At 34.2% G+C, this 24,939-nt stretch overlaps 4 protein-coding genes across 10 annotated transcripts in view; 2 read left to right on the forward strand and 2 right to left on the reverse strand.

The window, feature by feature from the left end:
* Window positions 1–1,548, forward strand: part of LOC116767299 (guanylate cyclase 32E) — a 32,446-nt gene extending 30,898 nt beyond the window's left edge. For both annotated transcript variants that reach the window (XM_061527478.1, XM_061527477.1), the window contains exons 24-26: window positions 220–439; window positions 797–905; window positions 1,203–1,548. In XM_061527478.1, the coding sequence (XP_061383462.1) occupies window positions 220–439; window positions 797–905; window positions 1,203–1,358 (485 nt within the window). In that variant the 3' untranslated portion in view covers window positions 1,359–1,548. The remainder of the gene's footprint in view (window positions 1–219; window positions 440–796; window positions 906–1,202) is intronic.
* Window positions 1,502–19,984, reverse strand: LOC116767779 (receptor-type guanylate cyclase Gyc76C-like). 6 transcript variants are annotated; one of them, XM_061527471.1, is made up of 25 exons: window positions 19,844–19,984; window positions 19,326–19,511; window positions 12,776–12,983; window positions 11,847–12,044; window positions 11,696–11,761; window positions 11,377–11,617; window positions 11,048–11,194; window positions 10,547–10,743; window positions 10,164–10,347; window positions 9,810–9,970; window positions 9,213–9,503; window positions 8,778–8,897; window positions 8,513–8,653; window positions 8,192–8,263; window positions 7,437–7,526; window positions 7,280–7,355; window positions 7,054–7,209; window positions 6,587–6,770; window positions 5,730–5,870; window positions 3,726–3,948; window positions 3,439–3,583; window positions 3,112–3,314; window positions 2,790–2,925; window positions 2,333–2,387; window positions 1,502–2,168 (listed from the first exon to the last, which is right to left on the reverse strand). In XM_061527471.1, exons 3-25 carry the CDS (start codon window positions 12,953–12,955, stop codon window positions 1,634–1,636), a joined length of 3,942 nt encoding a protein of 1,313 aa, XP_061383455.1. In that variant the 5' UTR covers window positions 12,956–12,983; window positions 19,326–19,511; window positions 19,844–19,984; the 3' UTR covers window positions 1,502–1,633. The 6 variants fall into 6 exon arrangements, with proteins under 6 accessions (XP_061383455.1, XP_061383457.1, XP_061383458.1 ...); XM_061527473.1 differs by having other exon boundaries at window positions 19,905–19,983; XM_061527474.1 differs by having other exon boundaries at window positions 19,326–19,401; window positions 19,844–19,977.
* A 448-nt stretch (window positions 19,985–20,432) lies between these two features.
* LOC116767298 (corepressor interacting with RBPJ 1) lies at window positions 20,433–22,282 on the forward strand. Its single transcript, XM_032657554.2, has 5 exons — window positions 20,433–20,747; window positions 21,200–21,294; window positions 21,375–21,625; window positions 21,814–22,066; window positions 22,137–22,282. The coding sequence occupies exons 1-5, from the start codon at window positions 20,676–20,678 to the stop codon at window positions 22,195–22,197; spliced, it is 732 nt and encodes a 243-aa protein (XP_032513445.2). The 5' UTR covers window positions 20,433–20,675; the 3' UTR covers window positions 22,198–22,282.
* On the reverse strand, window positions 22,265–24,720 carry LOC116767573 (T-cell immunomodulatory protein). Its single transcript, XM_032657959.2, has 2 exons — window positions 23,244–24,720; window positions 22,265–23,098 (listed from the first exon to the last, which is right to left on the reverse strand). Exons 1-2 carry the CDS (start codon window positions 24,583–24,585, stop codon window positions 22,668–22,670), a joined length of 1,773 nt encoding a protein of 590 aa, XP_032513850.2. The 5' UTR covers window positions 24,586–24,720; the 3' UTR covers window positions 22,265–22,667.
* Window positions 24,721–24,939: the final 219 nt, after the last annotated feature.

Consider the following 24,939-nt stretch of genomic DNA (forward strand, 5'->3'; position numbering starts at 1 on the left):
TGATTTAGTCAAGAACATTGTTAAGTAATAATGCACACACAAACATATCTTAATAATATCACTTTTGTATCAATTACATTTTTAATACAGTTATTACGTATCAAGAAGTACCTATAAAACATTTTTTTTTTGCGTAAGTTAAAATTATACTAAACCGTATACAAATATGTAAATAGACCCGGACATTCAAAATATGTCAAACTGTTTTTATTCCTATAGCTTTAAAGATCCACTGCAGCGGCGCGTGCAAGTCTCTGTTGGATCAGCTGGGAGGGTATATCTTGGAGGAGCGCGGCGTGGTGTCAATGAAAGGCAAGCGGGACCAGCTGACGTGGTGGGTTTGTGGCGAGGAACCTCATGCCAGGAGACAGGCGCCACATCAACACCAACGAAGCTCACTCAAGGCGCGCAACTGGAACAACCAGGGCAGCCTGCATAGGTTAGTCTTAGGACTCGATAAGGATTTCAATAAGGCTCAGGCTTTGTGCTATATATCACTCAGTTTACTCGACTCTAGTCATGGTTCTGTTCTCTATCATAAATTCTATTGACTTCATGTACTGCATTTAATTGAGACCCCCCCCCCCGTGACGCTGTAAAAGCCAATAGGGTTACCAGCTACAGTGAAGTCGAAACTAAATTTTAATTAAATATATGTATATATTTATTTTTTACGTGTCTTGTAACTAAATAACAGCGACATTCACTACGTTTACATTTCTTTTAGGCCATAAATATATATAAAAAGTGAAATATATTCTCTGATTGATCAATAATATTATAACTTTTTTGACAGATGTTGCAGTTTAGAATCTCCAAAGAAACTTAGATTTGCTTCGGGCAGTCATTTAGAATCGCACACGGACAGTGTCCTTCATCATAGGAGTGATGAATATTTGATGGAGGTATGACAGCTTACTGTATTTCATCTCTGTCTGGCTCCTTGCTTCTTGTCACAGTCAAATTTTACATAAATATTAATCTTAATTTTTCGTCAACATATCATCTCCTTCGTACTTTCACAGACACTGATGACAGTACTCGATTTTTAGTGTGAAAAAGTAGCAAGCACGATAACATATACTTTAGTCTCATAAACTTTTGATACCTTTTCTCCACATTTACTTTAAAAATCAGGTTACGTCGTGCAATTATTATTAATACAGACGAAATAAATTTAAACTTTGTATTTGTATGTTGAGGTGGTTGGCGAGGGTGGACGACCAGCTCTACTAGAGGCCCCTCTGCGGGATCACGCGGCCAGCGTGTCGTGTCCCGTCATCGAGGCGGCCGGGGACATCCAGCTCGTGGTGCCTCCCCGCGACCCCGCCGCCGTCCCACTCCTCGCCGACGCCTAAACCTGGCTGTGTTCACCGCTCGGAACATAACGCAGTCCGCTTCGCTCGCGCGTCGATCCGATCGGAACTCTAGTGTTGCATTTTGTGAGGAGTGGCGATCTTTAGCGTAATGTGATCTATGTCAGTATTATTGAGAGACCTCGTTCGATAGAAATTATTTAATAACATTAAACTCTTATTTCACAATTGACGGTAACATCGTTTTACTTACACGTATTATTTACAACGGCATATCATATACATATAACGCAATATACATAGTGGGTGGGGGGTCACTAGACGGCGGACTCCCGGTCGACCAGCTGGGGCGCGCGACGCAAGGACGAGGACGTACTGCGAGCGCCGCCCCCGCCGCCGAAGATGCCTCGCAGCCACGAGCGGATCGCGAAACGAGGGATCTTGGCACCCTTGGAGTCCGCGACGTTCTCGAGCGAGCGCCACTTTTTGTAGAACTCTATGAAGTCAGAGTCGGGCACCTTGCGCTTGGGGCGGTCCAGTTTGTTGCAGAGGCTCGCCTGTCGCAGCAGCGGGCTGTCCTCGTCAGCACGCGGCGGCTCGTCCGGAGGAACGAGGGCGGCGCCGTTGTACAGAGACGAGGAGACGGTGGCGATGGCCACGTCCACGTCGAGCGAGCGGGTCGTGTAATGCCGACGCAGACGCTCGCGAGCCGGAAGTACGTCCAGCGAGCGAGCAGGACGCAACGCGGCCCCGACCCCCGCCGCCGCCCCACAAGACAACGGACCCGTCTCCGGACACATGGCGCCCGCTCCCTCACATGCCGTCGACGACGCGATGGAACTCAATGCTCGCCTGAGAAACAGAACGTTGACAACATCCGTTACAATGTTACCTTAATTCAGAAGAAATGCAAACTATTAACTCAGTCGGTTGTCAATGAGCTGTAAGCCAGGAGTAACAAAGTCAAGTCATGAATGCTTCATAAAGCGTGTTAATAACTGTGTCGTCATACGTACTTGGTGTTGGCGGCGTGAGCGGCGAGCGCGGCGCGTCGTACGAGCGGCTTCAGCTCTGCGCAACCCACACATGAACGCTTAGCATACTCTCAGAATAGCAAAAAACAGCCGAAGACAAACGAATGGACGGTTTATTTTAATGAACATTAATATTCAAACAGAAATTCGTAGTCTACGGCGCGGCGTAGTGATGCAAGACTAAGCTTTTGCATTTATTTTGTAGCAAAAATATAAATAGGAGCATTCGGTTGTTTCATTTTGAACTCTATTCATGTACAGTAACAAGTGCGATTATGATTCGTAATATTAATTTCGTCATTTCAAACAGACATGCAAAAAATGCATAAGCCGCTTACATTAATGAAATTCAAATACCAAAATGCACCAAAAAAATTCAAAAAAGAAAACTAACTCGTTGTATAGCACAATAATTAATTTGTATTGATAAAAACTATACCAGAGATAGAAGGATGTCTAGAATCAGTCAAACGTGGACTTCGTCTCGGTCGACAGAACAGCGGTCGCTCCTCTCCCTCCACCGGCCGCTTCTGAATAGCTTTCTCGGTTGCGCCCACCAGCCAGAACGTTTGCAACTAGACACATCATAATGAATTATTTTACTTCAATTAGGTCCACTCGATAAAAGATCCCAAAATAATAAATTACATAACAGCAGTCTGCCACAATAATAGCAAGTAACAGAATATTCAATACATTTACCAAATCGAACAATAACTTTATCCTATTATAAATCAGATATTATGGTTCTGGAAACACACCTGCCCCTTGCCCTTAATAGGTATAGTTCCTCGTGGCTCCACGATGTACCCGCCCAGTTTGTCCAGAGCTATCTTACAGCTGGGGGAGATGTGTATACGGAGAGGCTCCCCGTTGGACTCCATACGGGAGGCCGTGTTCACTGTGTCGCCGAACAAACAGTAGCGAGGCATGGTCAGGCCCACCACGCCGGCCACCACCGCACCTACAAACATACTCCATTATTAACAACGTTGATGTTATTATCTTCAGATCAATGAAAACTGGATAAACAAACCCGCGACTTTTTAATAGTTTCATAAGCTTATGGACACTAAACAAGACTGCACCTGTGTGTATTCCTATTCTTAATTTCAAAATTTCGTTCGGTCTGTGTGATATTTTGTGAGTCTTCACGGCGTTAAGGAGCTCCAACGCCATCGATGCTATTTCACCGACGTGTCTGTCGTTGTTTCTTATTGGAAGACCAGATACCTGGAAATTAATAATTTTATGTCAAAAAAAACGTCACACCAAAACTACTCTAAATACATGGAAAATCTTACGTTCCCGGTTTTTTGCATTTATATATTTTTCATATCAACTGACTGTTTATTATATTTAAGTATTCACTCACCACCATGTAAGCGTCCCCTATAGTTTCCACTTTATACACGTCGTAGCCTCTTATGATCCTGTCAAACACTGTGTAGAGATCGTTGAGGAAGTTGACGACCTGTAGCGGAGTGCTCTCTGCGGACATGGCCGTGAAGCCGACTATGTCGCTGAAGTATATGGTCACGGAGTCAAACGACTCCGGCTCCACACCCTCGCCTGTAGTCAGCCGGTGTGCGACCGACCTGGAACAAAATTATATACGTATTTTGCATCGCCTTATCTATATACTGGAAGTGTGCCAAAAAAACAATACATAATATAAAAGGAATATTAAAAAGTTAAAATCTATTCTACTGTCTACTTATCATGCGAAATGATAATTCTACTACAATCGAATTAGAATAAGCAAAATATATCATTTACTTCAGAATCTATAGAACTCATAAAATAATTATAATTAATACAATCGTTTTCAGTCAAAACTGGCATTCTCACGACGCCAAAATATATAATACACAAACACCTGAAAATATACATGAATCGTATAGAAAATAAAAATATTAAAACATGCTCCGTCACATTTAATAACCAGAATTGCCACTACCGACTAAATAAATATGTAAGCAAAGTCCAACACCGACCGGTACCTTTAGTAGGAGTTACATTCGTGAACCTGAACTAAAACCGTTTTCAGGTTTCTCATTGAGAATTGTACTATAAAACTGTACGTTGCAACGTTGACGTTTGTAAACTCATACTGCGGGCACGGAATGGGCATGACCGGTTTCAAAGCAAGCACTATGTTATAAGGTTAGTAACCGCGACACATCACCGAGACGAAGCGATGTTCCCGCACCTACAGCGAACAGACCATATTAACTACTATCACCAGTAGAGAGTTAATTACCTCAAGACATTTTCACGACATTTCTATAATGGATTCAACCCCCACATCTGGAAAAGAACACAAGTACAACAAAGTGAATACAGTTATATCTTTTTTTTTTTCCTTTCATCACGAGAGCATGTACCACTGCTTTACATCTAGTCCATTCCGATGGTACAAACGTAATCCTCGAGAATTTAACGACTCAAAGTCTTAAGTCTTTCAATTATCACGACTACAGATTAAGTTAGAAAACTTTCCAGATTATTTTGAGGATCTTCTTTGAGAGCCGTTTAGGATACTTGGTTAAGACTAAATCCGATCAATGAACCATTCTCTATCATATAATCAGGTTTGCAATCGCGTCATGTTCCAAGAAAAATTTATAATGGTACGCCCAATGGATCAATTTTAATCTTACTATCAATAAAATGCGGAAGTTTCTGAGGAATCGATGTGTGGATGTTTATTGCTCAACGAAAAAACTGCCAAATAAATTTGCATGAAGCTATACAGAGGTAGATCAGGTTATCGTTAGATTCAATGTTAAAGTAACATCCGAGTCCGCGTGCGGCCGCGGGGAGCGGCTAGTATGTAACGAGATATCTGGACTGAATGTAAACCAGTGCACACCGCTGCAGTCGGCCGGAAGCGATGCGGCTTGTTGTATTTGCGTCTCCCTGTTGTGTTTCATTAATATACATCGATATACTTACATTAGTTACATAACATCACCTCGTTTAACAAACGCCGTACATGCAAAAAGGAATTATTTATCGGGTCTCGGTATTAATGAAATTACAATATAAATCTCTTATACTCCGAACATTTATAACGTGCAATGTATCAAATTAATAAGCATTCACCATTTATTTCTACGTCTGTGATATTTTTGATAAAATTCCTTTTAATAATATGGGTAGATGATTCGTTTTTGTCCACAATATGTTCACATATTCACTATTTAGCGTGTTCACGGCGTGTGATAGGGAGCTTGTTAAACATTAGACATACACATAATATATTAATAAAGCCACATCGAAATGTTAAATCAGGCGACAATAATTTAATGTGGACGTGTCTAATATTAAGGACAATATGTATGGCGGCACATGACATACAAGTGGATGGACTCACTCTGGCAACATCCTGTGCAGCAAGTCTTCTGTCTTCTGCTTCTCCTCAAACAGTAGCCTGGTCCTTTCATTGACTAGTTCTTCCAAATTATTCGCGTACTTCTCCATCATATCCATCATTTGATCCATTATGTTCCTGGACCTGAAAAGTTCATTATTACCATGTTAATAACGACCTATGTATGTGTCTTGGAAACGCACGTGTATTGATTTTAAATGTAAGTTACTATTAGTAATCCTAAACCTTATTTCTCATATATAGAAAGAAAAGTAAATCACGTGTTAATAACAAATGTGTGATATAATACTGGTTACCTCTGAGGAAAAGCTGAGAAATTAATTAAAAAGGATCATTGTCTATTATATCAATATATATAAGTACCTACAGATGTGTATTTAACGTATGGCATTCCGTTTGATTTTTAGGCAACACGTTTTCAAATAAGGTAACGTATAAATCTGTGGTTGCAAAAACAATACCCTATTTCTTTTAGAATAACAAAATATATTTTAGTGACGAATTGCTGCTTTACTAATGTGCCTCAAAGAAAAGGTGATGATGGGTCCATCTCATCCTAAGCGGTCACCATCTACCAAATACAAGGAAAATGTGACGTCATTATTTCTATGACGTGTCACTACACGTGTGTTGCGTCATTTGGAAATAATTTCTATTACGCTTGGGACCTAGACAATTTATTTAACACAAAAGACCCTTAGATAAATATTAAATTCTAGTTCCCATATCAATATCATTCGAGGTTGTTTCTTCTCTTCTACAGTTCCCATGGCAGGCATAGCTTGCTTTCACAAATAGCGGCTTTAGAAACCTTATGATATAGTCGTATATATACTAACTTGCCGGACTTCATCCTCTTGAGCCTGGCGCGAACTGCTGGGAAATCTGGTCGTAGTACGGGATCCTCGGCCCAGCAATCCCTCATACAACTTATCACGTACTCTTCCACGTCCAGAGCACGTGTGTCGGGCCGGAAGGACTCCTCACAGCCGCGACGGCCGCGCTTCACACGCTCCACTATATCTGCGTACAGTATTACACGAATTAATATCTTATATACTAAATTATAAGAGCTTAAATGCTGTACAGAATTGTTTTATAAATTCCAAGCGGCAAATATACAATACGGAACAACAGGAAATATATGTTCGAAGCAAAGAATCTTAAACACTCGATAAAATAAATAGAAATACTCAAATTTCTTATCCATTATTTTAGAATTAAATCGTAATGGGTTCTGGTCTCATTTATTTCTTTATTCTATTAGATAATTTGTTTTTCGACAGACAAATAAAAAACAATTTACCTTTAGGTTCTAGTGACGTCGCTCCAAAAGGTCCTCTTCTAGCGATTATTTCGTACAGTATGATCCCAAACGCGTACACATCACCTTTCTGCGAGCCTACAGTACCGTTGGGATCACCCAGTTGTCTCAACAGCTCCGGAGACTTCCATAACAGACCTGAAGGGCGATAAAAATATTGAAACTATATTAAAGAAATTTATTATTATTATATATAGCATTTACTCACCTCTATAGTACTGATGTTCCCCAATATACTCGTTTTCAGCGCAACATCGCAATTCATGCAAACCAAAATCGGATACCTGAAATATAATAATAACTAGTCACTCAAACACGCGTATCAAAGACTTAATTTACAAAAAAAAAATTCTTTTTAATAATACCTGTAACATCCAACGTGACGTGACAACGCAATTCGAGGACTTGAGATTCCCGTGGAAAACTAACGGCGACGAGTGAATGAAAATCATACCCTGAAATCACATCGAACCTTGTAAGACTGAACACAAGCGTGCCTACTTATTGAGCAAAAATAATTTTCTTTTATGAAACATGATTCATATGAGAGGACGAAACAAAAGATGCTATAAATACACTGATAACTGTTTACTGGGAGGTTGTTAGCCCATCAGGGTTACGAAAACGTAGCACTTAGTCTTAAATTATGACTGGCTAAGAAACACACAGAAAAAATATTAAGGATATATAAATCGAAAACTTGATAAAGATATATGTTAATGATTTTGATCAGGCTTGCAACGAATATTCGGTTACTATTCGAGATTCGACGTATTCGGCGGCTTTTATTATACTCAATTATTAGACCGAATACTTTGAATGAAAAAAATATCGATTCTTTGCATATACGTATCATTGGTCTTGTATTAATTTAAATATTCATTTGTACACAACACATGTACATATTATCTTCTGTATTAGAAAAGTTAAGGATCCCATGTACATATGTGATTTATTATCGGTATATTGAATTATACCGAATACTTTTGCCTTATATTCGGCTATTCTGTCAGGGACTCGCCGAATATTCGGTATTCGGTAAACTGCCAAATATACTATTCGTTGCAAGTCTAATTTTAATATTAGTTCTAAAAATTAACAAAACCATAGAAAATCTTACCTTAATGAGATCATGAACCAATGAAGATATAAACATCTTATCCAACTTGATATCTTCATTCTCTATTATATCCTAGAAAATAAACACAACAATCACTATGACGTACGAGATGTTATACTTAGATGTTACAAAATTATTTTCTATTCAAAGGCAAATTAACTCTTCAATGAAAACACAATTTCCGTCTGGAAATGGATGAAATAGAAAAAAAAATTATGCCATAATACGCGTTTGTGCTTTTTTCATGCGTTAGTTAAAATATTTCATATGTATAATATTTCATATATGATATAAATTCGGTAGATAAATTTGAATACATACATACAAGCTACCCTTGGCGCAGTAGTCGGTGATGAGCAACACTCTGAGCGGCTCCACCACGGCTCCGATGAACGAGTTGAGGTTGTCGTGACGGAGCTCGCGGAGGAGACGCATCTCCTTCATCACCTCGCGGCAGATGTCCTGCAACAGGCATACATACATGATACAAACATCAGTACACTTAACACTCGAGTTAACGAAGTAAATACTTTATTAAAAAATGTATTCATCAAAATTAATTAGAAACAAATGTGTTTATTTCAACCTTTTTCTTAGTGAACTTCAGTTCTTTTATCCTGACCATATTCCCTCTATACTGTGCCGTCGGCGCGAAAATTTGTGTCCAACCTTTGCTCTCGTACGACATACCGCTGGCCACGCTTAACTGAAAACATTTAAATTCGAACTCATTAATAGGATACTACATGGAAATACACTAATATAGAAAATTACAAGTTTTCATCTTGAAGTGTTGGTCAAACTGAAATTAACTTCAAATGACGTTAAAACCACAATAAAAATTTTACTTAACCAACTGCAAATACGTCCAATCTGACATAAATGCTAGATGGTTTGGTTTTCACGCAGTCTCAAGAACTTTATATCAACTACTCTAAATCAGGATGTATTGAGAAGAGAACAAGCTTGGTGATGGATTTTTTTTTTTCACAATTACATACATTATTATAAATATTATTACCTTACTCGGTGAACAGATGAGTCCACTGCCCAAGTATCCGTCTATGTCCTGGGGGTCGATCTTCCACAGCAACCCTTCGATTTCCTGTTCTATCTTCCACTTCCTGTATATACTGATAGTGACCACCAAGGCGCAGAACAACGTCACTCCCAATGTGCCGGCCACCACTAATGATGTTATTTGTGAGTCGTCTTTGGGGCACTTCTCGTTGAGGAAGCCGCAGGAAGGCTCGTCTTCCGGCTTCACGCTGTCGGGCCAGTCGATTGGCAGTTTCGAATTCAATTTATATTCCTGCATACGACAGTGGATGAGTCGTTGATAACAGAAAAATATATATACATACTTTAGTACTAATGTGGGTACAACGATAATATATAAAAAATCTATATAATCTATATAAAAAAGTATAACATTTTTATATTTGAATTTTTTCTAAAATATAAATTATCAAATTTAAAGGATATTCGAGGTATGGTTAAGCATTAAAATTATGAATCCTTACATAATTTACATAAAAACATTGGTTTGAAATGTCTAAACTATTTTAATGAAATTGGGCTTGTTTTATTAAAAACTTCATAAGATATGAGTTCTTACGGGGAATAGTTTAGTGCTTTGTTGGAAGTGTCCGACGGGGATCATGCTGTGGGTGCAATTAATTTCATCGTCGGTAAAGTTGGCTGGTTTGAAAGCCAACAGTGAGAAGTTACCCTCGGAGTCGGCACGTTCGTCCAATCTAATGGACATTCCGGATACACCTACACAGATAATAATTTTATTTCGCGTAGTTTATCCGAAAAACATTTGTTTCATTTAAATGAATAAACTCGCGAAAATCTTAGATCTCAATAATTTTATTTATTGACCATACCTGATAATATAGGTGCGTTAGATATAATTTATTTATTTGTTATACATAACTAACTTAATATATACATTAAAGTAACTTACTATTGAATGGTGTGGTTGAAATCATTTTTGCGACGATGTGTGTACCGTTGGTAACAATGCTCTGTAATTTTTCATATGTAAGCGTTTCGTTCTTGTACGTGGTCTCCTCTTCGATGATCTGGTGTAGCGCCGTCGCGTACAGCTTTACAGAGTCGTACAAATACGCCGCGTAGATGGAAACGTACTGAAACATTACGTTCAATCGTTATAAGTAAAATAAAATCTGGTATGATTCTCCGTTACTAGGTAATAGTATAGAAATAGTTTATTGAAGTAACTCACATTCGTGAAGTGGAACATATTATATATTATTTATTTTACATACATTTATCGTACATGTAATTTAATGAGCTATGACCAAGTCCACAGCAAAAGCGACCAACCTTGTTGAACCTATGTGTGAAGACAGCTGGCAGCGGGAACTCGAAGGGCTTCATACTGTTGTAGATCCGTACACGACTCGTGAAGTACTCGTAGCTGCCCTCCGGCTCCGAGGACACCACCACGAGTAAGGACTGCGCCCGCTTGTGGAACTCCGGAGTATTGTGACACACCAGCTTCGAACCGCGGTCCTCGGTTTCTGAAATGAATAGTGTAGTATAGACTATAACGTTCTTAAGCAGATAGAGAGCTAAGCTCTACTCTTGTTAGGAATAATATATAATAACATAATTACAAACCTTGTGACATTAAATGTCCTACATGAACCTTATTTCAAAGACCGGATGACTTACTTTACGGTTTTTAACACATAAATGATAAAATAATATATTTGCTACTTATTTATGCAGCTAAATCTTACATCTAGAATGGATGATGTTGAATGACACGAATAAAATTTTGGTATCAACTGATAGAGTACAAAATCTCCAATAATAACTTACTTATTAAATACTTCAGCGAATCCTTTGGACTGTATGTCATCATGTCTACGAATATGACCATGTACTCTCCTTTCACGAACAGCTGTAGAGACTCCATCGCAGTCATCATTTCTATTAATCCAGCAGTCGATCCCAAGAAAACATATACTGAAAAAAAAAAAACAATATATATATCCTTTAAAAGTTTTTAATTTTAGGACGCAGACTCGATTTAACCGTAAATATTAAATCAACGTTAAAATCGAGTAATATATACATATATACATTAAAATATATACGGAATAGAAAAAAAAATATTAGGCCATTGTTATTAGCGGAATATCACTCACTTCTAGTTCTATTCTTGGTCTCCTGTATGAATTGGTACCAGAACCCTGGAGCACAGCAGGCCATCTTCTCCTCACAGCACTTAAACCCATCGATGACCGGTCTCTGGTGGTTCACTGTCATGTTGTTCTTCTTCGCGTGGTTCTCCAACGTCAGAGCAACCGTCACCCACGACTCTTCGTACAATATTGAAAATTTGTTCCATCTATAGTACCTCAGTAAGGATATCACAGATTTCGTTGCCTGAAATGATTACAATTCACTCCTTACATAATTATATAAAATAAAGTACATATATATGTTAATAGAAGGGCTATATACCTGAGTGTCAGGCGGTTCGAGTCTTGCGAAGGTAGATAACTTCGATGTTTGATAATCAGAACATTTCTGGAATAAAATAAACAAAATTATTCTGAATTCTCATGTCTCTTTTAAAAATGGTCGAAAAAGACTAAGCGAAACAAAATCTCACATAAGCGATCATTGGCAGGTTTCTTGACTGAGCTATTATGGCCTCGGTCTGACAACGTCCCTCTGGTCCGAAGAAAGCTACGACACCTGAACAGCTCATGTGTGTCAACAGACGAGTGGCCGTCACCTCGTCACACTTTGTGTCGTTCCATTCCAACAACAGACGAACATCAGGAAGCAGTTGTGTGCTGTTGTTGATCTGAGGATAACGGAAAATAAATTTCTTTAAATCCATTGGAATTTATAAATGTTAAAGTTAACGAAAGATTGTAATTGCTCCAATTATCTTTGTCATATCATTGGTATACTAAAAATCCATCCGTACGAAGGAAGCTGTAATCTCATATTTAATGTAACTTAAAATCGTTATTATTCGTTTAATTTTTTTCAAAGTTTATTTAACATCGAAATAGATTGTGAATCGGTTTTAATAATAGATTTGTAAATATGGTATAGAATTTATTTCGCACATTTATTGTCCGGTTTTAACAAGGTATTTGTCACATTATCATTATTATGTAGAAGTATATAAAAATTACTTAGTATATAAACATGATGTAGAAAAAGCAATAACGAAGAAGACAAACAGGGCATATTGGTTTAGGGCCCAAATAAACAAGAACTAGTTTGCCACAATTCTACAAGTGTGAAAGAGTTCTCAAATATTTGCCGACCTTAATTAGAATGACAATAATGTTAGTTACATTAAACTAGAAAATTGTGACAGAGAGAGAAAGTTTCTTTGTTACGTTTGTTTTTATATCACAACTAACAGTTAATAAAAAACAAAATACTATTTGTACAGTTTAAAAATATATGTACAAATATAACACAAAATAATAATGAATAAATAGACAAAAATAATTCTAAATCTTCATATAAATAATGTTCACACACAACGGACGAGTACTTCGCTATATATCAACTCACGTCTTCCAGCGCCATAGAGAGAGCGCCGGATATAGCGAGACCCTGCCTGTCTCTCTGCTCCCCCTTGATGGAAGGCAGGTAACCGACTGTAATGTTGTACTTCTTCAGGGGGACGGCGACCGAAGGAACGGCCAGCAGCCCCAGCGCCGCGAGTAGGAGCACCCGCGCGCCGTGACACATGCCGTCGCCCTCACCGCGCCACTACCGACTGTAACAACACAAAAGTTATATCTCGATTTGTTTATTATACCATAACTCCACTGATACTATGAGTAACAAATGGCTGTTTCAAAACCTTACATCAAGTTGGTACATTCACAATGCATTCAGGTTAAGAGTTTGTCATTCATAGATATACGATTATTTAATTATAGTGTTAACGTAGAAAATAAAAACGCATAGTTATACAACTTAGCACTCAATATAATTGTACACAATGAAAGGTATTAACTCTTTCGTTTTTGTTTTTGAAATCATTTTCACGACATCTTTGGTCTTTCTCAATACTTGAGCGTGTACCTCCATAACATTTGACAATTATCATAAAGTATATATAAATTTCTATTTATAAACGCTAATCAGTAATCATTGTCAACAATTACGAAATAAACAAATTCTATCGCTGACGCGGAAGTTGAATTATATAAAAATATATATATAGTCACGACTTAACATTTTAAAAATAGACTTTACGATAATGGTGACCAATGACATATTACTAAGGAAAATCCTTAACAAAGTCTGACGATTCACGTTAAGCATATTGCAAAATCTTGACGAATGTCAGTTTAACAGTTTTAACAATTGCCATTTGACCTCCAAACGGCCAAGGTAAACTCAATACAATCTGACATGATATGACAGGAGTCCTATAAAACATTTACATAATATCTATATTATTGTTGAATGATATTTAATATAATGTAGTTAATATTATGATGCAGTTTATTTAATTTTTTCAAATGAATTTTAAACAGAACTTCTCTGAAACACTATCAGTAACGATAACAGCTAAAGGGATATGATTATCACAACATATTTACGAAGGCGTACATTTGCGTCTCAATAAGAGGAAGTCTTCCTGCGGCGAGTTTTCCGCCCTCAAATGTCGGAATTACTTCCCCGCTGTCTAACTGAGTAATTGGCTCACAGCCGGAGACCGATTAAAGCAATTGACGTAAAGTTATTTTGACAGAATGGCAACAGCTAAGACACTGGAATATTAACTCCTTAACATACGTACAAAACGTAAAAAAATATAACGAACAAAATTATCAATATAATCATAATATATGTATATAGATATAGAAATGTTAAATACCAATCAAAGTTCTAAGAGCCCTGTTTCACATTAAAGCACTGGTAAATGGGACTGGACTGACTTGATTTCTATAAGTAGCAGCGACTTATAAAAGCAATTTTCCATCTCAGACATTGCGACATCTTTACACGTGTTCTGTTATATTATTAAAATAGCTTTTTATCAAAACTCAGTTAGATTTTAGTGTTTTGTTAATTTTTGAGCGTCGTTTATCAGGTTTCCGATGGCCAGGGTAGTGGTTGTATGTCGTATGGCGCGGGCGGAGGAAGGATGCACCACTCACACAAGCCACCGACGACACAGATCTCGCCTTGAGATAACGTCACAGATAACGTTCGCGAGATATTTTTAGGTTTCAATAAAAAGGTAATGCGGCGGGATTAACATCTTGCGGAATTGAAAACATCTACGAAATATGCAGAAGCGTTTCTTTTATTTTACGTGTACCACTTCTGTCTGTTAATGAAACATATTTTATTTTATATTTTACACAATCTCTTCACTTATCTGCCTCTAAAGTCTAAGCAGGTAAACCGTGTAGAGTATTACGCGTGCTAAATGTTTATCACAATTTTTTTAGACACAGATATAATTTTGAGACTGTACTTAATATTAATAGCGTCAATAAAAAGTAATTAAAATATTTTGTTTTATCATTTGGAAACATGGTTTTAAATAATAATTTCATGTTAAAGACTTAACTACTGAAAAACATATTATATAACCTTCTTAAGAGCATTCGCGTAAAATTGTTGCAACCTTAACTTTACTAAAACATATAATTTACAAAGTTACGGAAAGAAGATATGGCCCATAGCCTGGCCTGTATTATGAGTTAAAAATTTATAAGTAGGTAATTTCGAATAAACTTCATTCATTTTGGAATGTAAAAAAAAAGTGCTTCGATAGTAATTTTAAACATCTTTCATTTTTAATACCCTTTATATTAGGTTTACATAATGTTAGTGTAAATAAAATCCGATGTTTATTCCAAAGTACCAAACTTTTATAAAGGGTCGTGACGGTACTAGGTAAAGTGTTTCCACTTCGCTATTATATATTGTTCGCTTATTCGTCTATATGTGGAAAATATTAAATTTTAAAACATCCATATTGTAACGGATAACAATTCCGTTGATGAGCGAATACAGAAGTATCGTATAGTTTTAATTCAACCCTCCTAGAAATAAATCATAGTACAAAATTTTACAAACCTATGATTATACTCTTAAGAAAACCATTATAAATTCTTACGTAAGAGTGCCTACTCTTGAAAATTAGAAAAAAAAACTAATTACCATTCGTTAAAAATAAATTACATTCGAAATAGTAAAATTGTAATATTTTCAATCGACTCGGGACAAGTACCTACCTACTGCGATCGAGGCGAATCTAATAGCCAGGTCAAAAAACACATTGCGTCGCTTTCAAAGACACTTCATAATTATTAACATTAAATGTTAGGGATATTTTAAATAAAACTGTGAAAAATTCATGTGCGATGAAAAAACATTAGTGTACCAAAAAACATAAAATGCATATAATTTTCTCGTATAAGAAAAAAAATAGCAGTTTTTGTGAAATAACCGTACATAAAAGTATCTCAGACTCAAATGAAGCTTGGAATTATAAGTCCGGTTCTCTGACTTATCTTTTCCAACAAATAATTTTAAACAGAACGGTTCCGTTTAGAACACTTACCATTAGTATATCTCTATCTCATCCGCGGACGTTGAAAATTTAGTTTATACACCATATTATTTGAAAGACTATTTTGTTGATAAGTATAATATAAGCTTCTTAATATTTCGTTATGATATTTTTTTTCAAAAATACGTTGATATACTAGTTTACTCTTTATCACCAGTAATTTAAACAACACACGACATTCTAATGTATTAATACATCAGACGATAATAACACGTTTTACATGGTTGGTAAAATTAAAATTGTTAAACCTAGTTAAATTTTTGGAAGAGCCTAAATCACATATGAAAAGAAATTTTTTCTGCAAAAGATTTCGTATATCGAATCAGAACCATTGCTATGATTGAATTGAACGAAATAGACAATGAGGTAGGCTTCGTAAGAACTAATTTAAAAATAAACTTATCAAGTAAACTGTCTCAGGATGTCGAAATATTAAATCTCAGCGGGAAAAGTGTAAGGGGCAATCTTTGTAGTTATGTTTGATACAAAAATTTACCTACGCTATTTTTATCCAACTTAACATTTCAGACTATTTTTGCGAACTTTAACCTTTGGAACTTATCAAATAATATAATGATATCTCTAACATTCCTGTGAACGTTCAGGAACACCTCTATAAACATGTGAATATATCAATAAACATGGAAAAACTTAACCCTACCGTTGCAGCCGAGTAATAAATAACACTCTCCTGACACTTAATACTAACGTATTTCATTTGACCTAAGGTTAATGTGTAGCCAATGAAAGTTAAATAATTATTAACGATTTCCTCAGAAATTCGGTTACGTTTAATATTAATCAGAAATTGGTAATTTATTAATAGAAAACTTTTATTAAATACATACTACATACTTCATTATAAATAAGTTGCTGGTACTTTACAAGTTTCATGACAAATGTTATTACGATGTATTTTTTACTTTACTTTGGTATCATGAAAAATCGCTTTCGCCTAGTACGAGTTAGCATTTTCAAACTTTACTTTTCTTTTTATAAAAAGTTTGAACACGAACATATAAATTAATAACGAAGGAATAAAAAGATGGCTGTTTGGTTTGCCGAAGAGAACTCAAAGCTAACGTCCCAAAGCGAACGTAGTTATAAAAACGTAATAAAAACGTAGTTGTAGCAGGTACATAATATAAGAACTAGAAGAAAGTAGTTTTGTATACGGAGTGGATTGATTGGTTGACATCACTTGCATAATTTATTTGCACGACATTCACATATCGCGAGCATTTTTATTTAATTCTTTTAAATTTACTGTATTGTTGTTGAGATTTTCACATTCGTAAAATAATACAGAATACAAATCTTAATCTTCCTAGATGATTAAAGAAACGTTATTCGAAATAGAAAAAGAACAATTTTTCGTTTCACTCAATTTATGCCCACGATATCTGGTATGAATTCTGACAAGGTACGGTTTATTTGATACAATAGAATGGAAATTTTAGAATCGAAAGTTCGTGTTTATATTAAGCATGTATTTTTTTAACATCATCTATGTCTTATCATGCAAATCGCGTATAAATTCAGATATAAAACTGTTAAGAAATATACATATATGATTATTTCGAACAATTCCTCCTAGACGTCTTTCGATTAGTTCGGTCAGATAGTTGTCTTTGAATTCGGTTCAAATAGACTGCACATGCGAATAGGATGATATACTATTTGGATGTTTGGAACGTGTCACAAACGGAATAGTTCTTTATATCGATCTCATCCAGTCGTTGTTTGTCTGCCACTCCCTACCACACCCGCCCTACAAGATAATAAAAATCGACCCCTGTAAGCCGACGGTATACTAACACTATATTGTGTTATTGAAAGCAATATCCAAATGGATTATCTCCTCGCTTATCACATGATAGTGTTAAATTATGCTGAAACATTTATGGATCTTTCAAAATATAGCTGCTGTTATCAATATCGTAACTATATAATATAAAATATCTTAATACTATTGTCAATACGTTAGACACATACCTTGTTTTGTATATTTAAAAAATACTATTAAAGTACAAAAACTTATATTACGAACAATAGTAACTTGAGTGTTTGTAAATACATATATATTTCCTCCCATTGCCAAGTCATGAGAAAAGCAGATGGATACATTTTCTATTGCATATTAATACAGATGGATACATTTTCTATTGCATTTTAATGAAAAAATTTTTGCAATTGAATTTATAAAGCTTTGTAATTCCTTATACTTTTATTAGTGATATTTAGATGAGTTATTTAATTAAACTTTTTTTCTTCGGCAGAATTATAGAATGAAATAGACGGCGGGTTAGTATTGTCCTTTCTTTATACATTAGAAGTTAAATGTGTTAATTATATGATGTTACATAAATTCTCAATCAATGTATAAAAAACAAAAATATTATTTAACACAAACAATACCAAGGAGGAATTCTTTAAGGAGGATTTAATTAAATCTTAGGATACATACAAGATATTTTTAAAATATTATTAAAAAGTATGTCACTATTCATAGGAAAAGTGATATGGTCAACTTTCATGTATCATAGATTTCAAATGTATCTACGACATTCAAATAAGATTTTAAATACAAAAAAAAAAGTCATTTGATATCTTTGAAGATGATAAATATGATCAAAATAAAATACTAAATTTCTTTTCTACACACACCTGAAATGTTTAATTTACTCCAATGACCTTTAAAGGACATTCAAGTTCTGTCAGCTTATAGTCACTTGTAGTTTTAATTTGATTATGCACAAGTTTAATGGCGGAGGATTATATAACAAAAGTGGTGTTTTCAAAAAGATATCAATTTTCAACAATACACCTATTACTATTCAATTGGTAATATATATGTACATAATAAACTGAGTATCAAAACTTTTTAATATAAAAGATATATGGGTCAAGTTTATAAAGAGAAGATAACATTTTTTTAAGAAATATAAGATTAATTAATTTTAAACTTTTACCTAACCACATAATTTAAATAGATTAATGTTTAAGTTTTAACAAGATAAAGTGTTCCTTAGTATGAGAACTGCACTTGATATATCACTACTAAATAATTTCTACTAACGTAATATGGTCACTTTATAAAAATGTTTTAAATGAAAGGTTTTATCCTCAGTGCTAATCATTAAAGTAAATGTAGGTACAAACGACATTTTATTAAAATTTCATATATCCTCCATTTGCACATAGCTGTTATATAAACCGATGTGAACAATACAATTAATTAAAATAATTTTACTGTATGTACTTGATTTCCAACTTAGAATTATAGTCAACTAAATGACCCATATACATTTATTGTACTAAGTTATGTCATACTGTTAAAACTGTTTAAAGGGTATGTTTTAATATCATTCTAGATAAGAAAATGTAAATTTTACAAATTCCTAATTAGAATTATAAAAGTTGCTGATAGGACTGTGAGTGATATTGTAATGATGTTTGCATACACAATCGAATTTAATGTTAGAAGTAACTTTTTATTTTTTCAATATTTTTACTTACCATAAATATGCAATTACACTTCTTGAAAACTTTCCACTTCATAAGTATCAGGTTTTATCATCACTTTCAGGTAAAACTGTTCATTCAAACAATAAATCACTATTATATTTAGTCATAATAAAAACAGCGCAAGTATTTACAATCATATGTTTACAAAGACATCAGGCTCAATACCACAGTCGAGTTCTAAAAATACTCCCAACACGATAAAACAGTATGAATGTGTTAAAACATAAAGCAACACAACGATGACAATGAGTAAATGTGGATCGCGAATCCGGATTAACCACTACTACACGGACTACTAAACTATGAATATTTGATACATCTAAGTAACATGACTATTACACACATCAAAAATACAAAATAAATATAATAAATAACATCTTAAATGATAAATTGATTTCAAGTGGTTCACATTCAAAAGCAAACCTTACAGAATATTTAGTTTAGTTAGCAAATAACAAGTAACAAACACGGAATGTTGAGATAAGTGTTAGAGATGAAAATTTGTTTACTTTAACACTAGAAAGTTGAAAGTAGAATTTCTAAGCTGCAGAATTATATATTCAAAGGTACCACTACAAACAACACGACAAACTGCACAGCGCAATACCCACAATAAATTCAACGTGAGCAACGCTGAACGCAAAAATGTACTGTTGCCATTTGCCAATACGGAATAAAACCACAGATTGCCGTCATTATTCCATATTTGTTATCTGTAAGAGACAAGCATAATAGATCAATGAAAACATCAGTAATTTATTTTTATTCTGTGAATATTTATTTTTAAGTTTTATTTATAAAAAATTGCCAATTTTTATATAAAATTCCAAAGCAGAATAAACTTTATATTCCGATTGCAAGGTGTCTAATTTTGTTTTTTGTTTCATTATCTGAAGAAAGTTGGTAATACATTATAAGGTTAAGGAGCTTTTTCGAAATTGTCACAAAACTACATGTAGGTAGCAAGGTACCTTCCTACCTAGTATGGTACCTTACCTTCACGAAGTATGAAACTAACTTCAGATTATCAAGTGACATATTTTGTGTTTGATATGTAAACTCTGTTGTCCTTAAGTATAATCTGTAGTGTGTATTGAGTAATCTGTAGAGTTTGATGTACTATTGAGAATAATATAGAATTTCTCTGAATAATATTTTTGCTATACCGATTTCACAACATATTTCTTTTCCAGAGGTTTTTAATAATTTCTATTGTATTTACATAATTAAAACTGGTGTCAGTGGGCTTTTTACATTTAAATTTACTGTGTTGTCAAGAATTATACTTTAGAAAAACACAAAGATATCGCGTCATACGTCTTTTGATCAAATAAATTCAAGATGGGGAAAGGTTTCAATAATTATATGTGTAAGAAGTTTTTTCATCCTGCATCCAGGGACAACTTGAAAAGAGTAAGTAAATTATTATTAACATCCAAAGGCAGAATAAGGTCTCTTTACCAGAAAACAGAATAATTTTTATTTGTTTCCAAAAAAACTGTCCTACGCATCATGAATAATCTACAGATTATTCAAATTACTATAACAGTGTACAGTGCGATACATATAATACAATTAGGAAATGGGGTTGTCAAAATTTGAAGATAGGCTTCTCATATTTATGGACTTAAAGCAATAATATGAAATAGACAAATTGGAGCACCAACATTGAACATAAAACTCTGTAAATTCTTTTTAATAACGCAAAATTTTGGGAGCAATATAATGGCAGTCTCATTATATAGATTACAGGTCATATTTAGAAAATTTACAATAACATCCAAGAAATTTTAGCTAGTAAAGAACAAATTTTTAGAATTCTAACAAATTATTTAATTGATTTGATCAAATCATTGTTTTCATAGGTATGGATGGCTGAACAAAAGACTGATGCTTACAAAAAGAAACAGGAAGAGTTAAGAGTACAGTATGAGAAAGAACAAGAACTTCATGAAAATAAGTATGACAAACCAATATTAATTTTTTAATATTTATTGACATAGCACCCTACAAATGTTTGAATGTGCTTCTCAATTCCAGAGCCCTTCTGAGCAAGGATAGTAAAGACAAACTAAGCCTAAATTTTATGTATGAACCACCACCAGGTGTTAAAAAGGAGAGAGAACGTGAGGATAATGAGCCAGAGTATAAGTTTGAATGGCAACGGAAATACAATGCACCAAGAGAAAGCTATTGTAAAGGTGATAATGAAATCAGAGATCAGCCTTTTGGAATTCTAGTGAGAAATGTAAGATGTATAAAATGCCACAAATGGGGACATATTAACACAGGTAAACCAAATTTTTTTAAACCTTTGAGTTCAAAATTCCCTCATAGTTGTCATACACTTGTGTATGACCAATACTTATATAATATTCTTAAAAAAAAGAAAACAGCTTTTTAAGTTCTCATTTCAATACACAACAAATTTCAGATGTTTTCTTTAATATCCGATTTTTCAAAAATAATATTTTTTCAGACAAGGAATGTTCAATGTATTCTCTCTCAATGAGTGAAGCAAGAGCATTACAAGCATCAGCATCAGCACCTGAAACTGAAGAAGAGAAGCCAGATGTACCAACCCTTATGCAACAAATGAGGGACACAGGACTTGTTATGAAAGCAGCGGCAATGCCACTTTCTGCTGGGAAGATAGTTGATAATGATCCATCGTTCAGTGAAACTGATTTGATCAGCCAACTAACTAAGAAACAGAAGAAAAAGTTGTTGAAGTAAGTTTTATTTGATATTACACTTAAATGAACCGTTTCATATAATTGTAATTATATTGTAATATTTCAGAAAATTGGAAAAACTAGAAAAGAAGAAAGAAAAGAAGCAGAAACACAAATCAAAGCACTGACAAAAGGATTTTGAATATCATTTATGAGTGAACCTATAAATCTAAAATAATACTTAATAAAACAAACTTGTGTCATTATGAAAAACCTGTATTTTAATTACTGTTATAATAATCTTAACATTACTAAACAACTATTTTATATATTTCATTTTTTATTTTAAGAAAACTTTAATTACATTCACCTAACTCTCTATTTGTCTTAAAATGTTATAACAGTCAATACAATTTTGAATATACACAACAACGAGAATTAAAGAAAACTTAACCATAAAATCAATCATTATTAATCAGATCTATTTAGAATCTAGCCAAGTTTTTATATATATTTCACAGTCAAACATAAATAGGTTTTACTTCAAATAATGTTGTTACATTTTCACCAAATAACACATGTAATAGTGTGCTATAATAGACTATAATCACAGTCAACATTATACAATATACAATAATTAATAAGGAATTAAAATATTTTAAATTTTGACATATGTTTTTTCATCAATTTCTATTATGTCTTGTCGGTCATTTCTCTCTTTCCAATGCAAGTAAAGAACACATCCAATTATTACAATAATAATAGCGGTAAGAACAAACACACTTTTAAGAATAACTTTGCTTGGTGTTACAAAAAGTTGAGCACGCCATTGAGAAGGGTCGCTTGGAGGAGCAGGTATCAAAACTATCTGAGAATTGGGTATAATCTGAGTCCAGCTTTTTGAAAAACCTAAGAGACCAACTGTTAATGTGTCAACGAAATTTGGAGTCCGATCAAGACCAAAAATAGAATATGGTAGTTGTAAAGCATAATACGCAGATTGTGGTAGCTGCGCACATACACCAGTCCGATAATTGCCTTCTTGTGACCAAGTATTGTATCCAATCTTAGGCCCTGGTAAATTTGTTCCTGTAAAGTTACATGCATTAAAACTTTTGAACTGAATTAGAAAATTCTTAAACAAGAACAAATATACAATTACATATAAATTACATAAAATTGAACAATTAATGTTGTATTAGTGTGAGATAAAACTAAAACAATTCTTACTTACCAAAAGTCACCTTTCTAGTTATCAAAGTTCCATTAATTGTAGGTATTTTCTTATTACTAAGACCTGTTACAACTATTACTTTAATAAAATTTGTATCATATTCTAACTCATTTCTAAAAGCTCTTAAAAAATGCTTCCCTGTTGTAATATTTCTTTGGACATAAATAACATCAAGGACACCATCAATATAAAAATCATAAAATGTAGCCATTACTACATTGTTCCCAAATGTACTAAATCTCTCCCATTGAACCTCAAAAGTTCTATGAAATTTGCAGCCCTCTTTATTACACACCACATTGTGCAAAAGGAAGGCTTTAGTGTCTTTACCATTAACAGGACTTAAAGTCATTAAAATATCAGGATATCCATCCATATTATAGTCTCCACTGCGCATAGTAATAGTGTCCAGATAGGTCTCATTTCTAGGAGGTACAAATCTCCACAAAGTGCCCTTTCCATCATTAAAATCTACTTGAAGATCATGCCACTGTTCATTGTCATAAATTAGAATTGTGCTGTTGATGCAGTCTAAATCATAGCAAACAGGTATAACTAAAAAGAATTGTCCGGAAAGGGCCACATCAATAAACAATGCCTGGCCATATATAGTTGGATGTCCAACAAGCAAGTCAATGCTATTATTATATTTAAATCCACTTGTCTCTTCATTCAACCAGATTTCTACATCTAATTCAGTTGTGACTAAAAGATCTGCAGCATTGTCATCATTAACATCTAGAAATGAATGTGAATGAGGAAGCTTAATTTTTTTTAAGTTATCTCCAATCATGAGAACTTCCTCTGGGGTTGACCTAGATTTATCAAACACCCAAAATACTCGTTGATTTTCAGAATTTATTCCAAATAAATCTAAAATCATATCCCGATTATAATCCAGAACTAATGGCTGACCAATAGTTATGACCTGTATAAGCTGTGCATCAGAACAATTAAGTGTAGACATACCACCCCATAAAATCCTTACTTCATGAGTGTCAGATGAAATGTTTTGAATTTGTGTAGTAAAAAGTATATCCATGTAAGCATCTCCATCAAAGTCACCAGGTACAATGCTGGTTATATTCAAATTATCAAAGTTACACGAATACAGTGATGGACGCAAAAATGGTTCTTTGTCATGAGCAAGAAGTACTTGCACACTTGAACCATTAATGATAAAAGCGTCAGTCAATTCGTCTGAATTAAAATCTCCAAAGGCAGCAATTAGTCCTTCATTGTTATCTCCAAAGGAACTGGTTGTCATGTCATTTATAACTACACTATTTACAAAATCCTTATTATAAATAAATACAAAACCTAACAAAATAATTATTAACATCTTTGCCTTTTATTCCGAACTTCTAAATTTGAAAAGCTCAATTGTCATTTCTCTTCAAACAGTAACGTAACTTAATTATTATTTTTTTCACTTTTATCAAAACAATAACTTTCAAGAACCATTGTTGACATAATATTATTATTTTTTTGTAAATGGTGTTACGGCTCTGGATACGAGTCTTTTGAGTCTCTTAATATAATTGTATGTCAAAGTTGGCCACTAAAATTTTTTTAAAAATTGTTACTTCATATGCTATTTCAAATATCCTTTGATAAATGTATACGTTAGTCTCACATTGATAACACATTTTTATTTTATTTATCAAAGCATATGATTTTAATTAAAAGTGTTATA

The sequence above is a fragment of the Danaus plexippus genome (genome assembly GCF_018135715.1).
Source record: "Danaus plexippus chromosome 9 unlocalized genomic scaffold, MEX_DaPlex mxdp_26, whole genome shotgun sequence".
Classification (NCBI taxonomy): Eukaryota; Metazoa; Arthropoda; class Insecta; order Lepidoptera; family Nymphalidae; genus Danaus; species Danaus plexippus.